The sequence below is a fragment of the Vicia villosa genome, linkage group LG5 (assembly GCF_029867415.1).
Source record: "Vicia villosa cultivar HV-30 ecotype Madison, WI linkage group LG5, Vvil1.0, whole genome shotgun sequence".
NCBI lineage: Eukaryota > Viridiplantae > Streptophyta > Magnoliopsida > Fabales > Fabaceae > Vicia > Vicia villosa.
This window is the reverse complement of record NC_081184.1, coordinates 117,186,951-117,188,339: the sequence shown is the minus strand read 5'-3', so window position 1 is coordinate 117,188,339 and position 1,389 is coordinate 117,186,951. Positions and strand designations below refer to the sequence as shown.

Here is a 1,389-nt window from a genome sequence, read left to right as displayed (position 1 = left end):
TAAAATTGTTTGGGAAATTTTGATTTACCTTGATTTAATTGATTCACCTTCATTTTATACCTATTAATTGTATTGATTCACCTTGATTTTAATTTTTTTATAATTATTGAATTCTTTCGGAAGTGTATATCCGAAACATTTCAAGACCAATTTGGTCTTGGAATATTTCGGAAATGCATCTCCGAAAACTCCAAAAAGGGGTGTTTTCGGAAATGCATCTCCGAAAACTCAAAAAAGGGGTGTTTTCGAAAATGCATCTCCGAAAACACCTTTTTTTTCGTGTTTTCGGAAGTGCATTTCCGAAAACACTTTTTTTTAATAGAAGTACGTTTTCGAAAATGTATTTCCGAAATAAGGGGTATTTTGGTAAATTCGCCAGAGATGTCTAAGAAGGTTAGGAGGTGGGTAACGAAATTTTTAAAAATTAAAGTAAAATTGAGAAAATTAATAAATTATAAGTCTACTACATTGCAATTTTCAGTGTTACATCTCGAGAAGTTGCTCGAATTCAAATTGCAAAAAAACTAATGTACTACAATTTATAAGTACATCACAAGAATTCGGAAATTATTTGATGAATTTCCACAGCAACATGAATTGATCAATTGATGATCAAGAGACCAAATTCAGTTTCTTCCTATCTAACTAGGTAGCATTAAATCAAAAAAAAAAAATCAATAATCAATATTATTACTAATTAAGAGAAGAAGTTAGACTAATGAAGTAATCTTCGGTGCAAGGAATCGTGAGACCGCCCATCGGATGATTAAATCCGAATTCTTCTTCAGCCCAATCCAACAAGTCTCTAAACAAAGGATGACTCAAAAATGATATTGGAATCACAAACCTCTTATGGTCATTTCCAACATAAACTGCCAAGTGTCCTTTTGGTACATCACCAACAGCTGAAGCCATTCTAATTCTTTGTGAAAGTGTTCTTTGAAGCTTCTGTTTAGCTTGAACAATTCCCACAAATCTGTTACTTGTTGTCTTCATGATGAAGAGAACTAGAAATAATAGAAAAAAATTTAATGTAAAATAGAGAAGAGTTAGTTAGCTAGGTTTGAATTGAATTGTCATCTCTAGAGATATTATATATAGAGGGGACTAAGTAATATTGTTTGATAAGTGATAACCATGAAGAATGTTTAGGAACATGTCAGGTGAAGGACAATAGTAGTTTCACATGATGATGCTTAATCTAGACCAAAACATGTGGACCCATAATATTTTGGACCCCAAAGAGAAAATGTGGCCTTAGTTGAAAGTTACACTATTTATTGGATATAGAGTGCTACTTGCTTTAAAGAAATGAAAATCTGGTCTTTTTATGATTGGCACGTTCTTGATATAATAAAATTGTAACATGAATTTGAAAATATGTTGTCT

At 31.5% G+C, this 1,389-nt stretch overlaps 1 protein-coding gene across 1 annotated transcript; it reads right to left on the bottom strand.

Moving 5' to 3' along the window:
* Positions 1-424: 424 nt before the first annotated feature.
* LOC131602143 (auxin-induced protein 15A-like) lies at positions 425-1,085 on the bottom strand. The gene has a single exon (XM_058874157.1). The coding sequence runs from the start codon at positions 994-996 to the stop codon at positions 694-696; it is 303 nt and encodes a 100-aa protein (XP_058730140.1). The 5' UTR covers positions 997-1,085; the 3' UTR covers positions 425-693.
* Between the last annotated feature and the right edge of the window lie 304 nt (positions 1,086-1,389).

Excerpts from the sequence above, each read along its gene's own strand:
- LOC131602143 (XM_058874157.1), bottom strand. The coding sequence starts at position 996 with ATGAAGACAACAAGTAACAGATTTGTGGGAATTGTTCAAGCTAAACAG.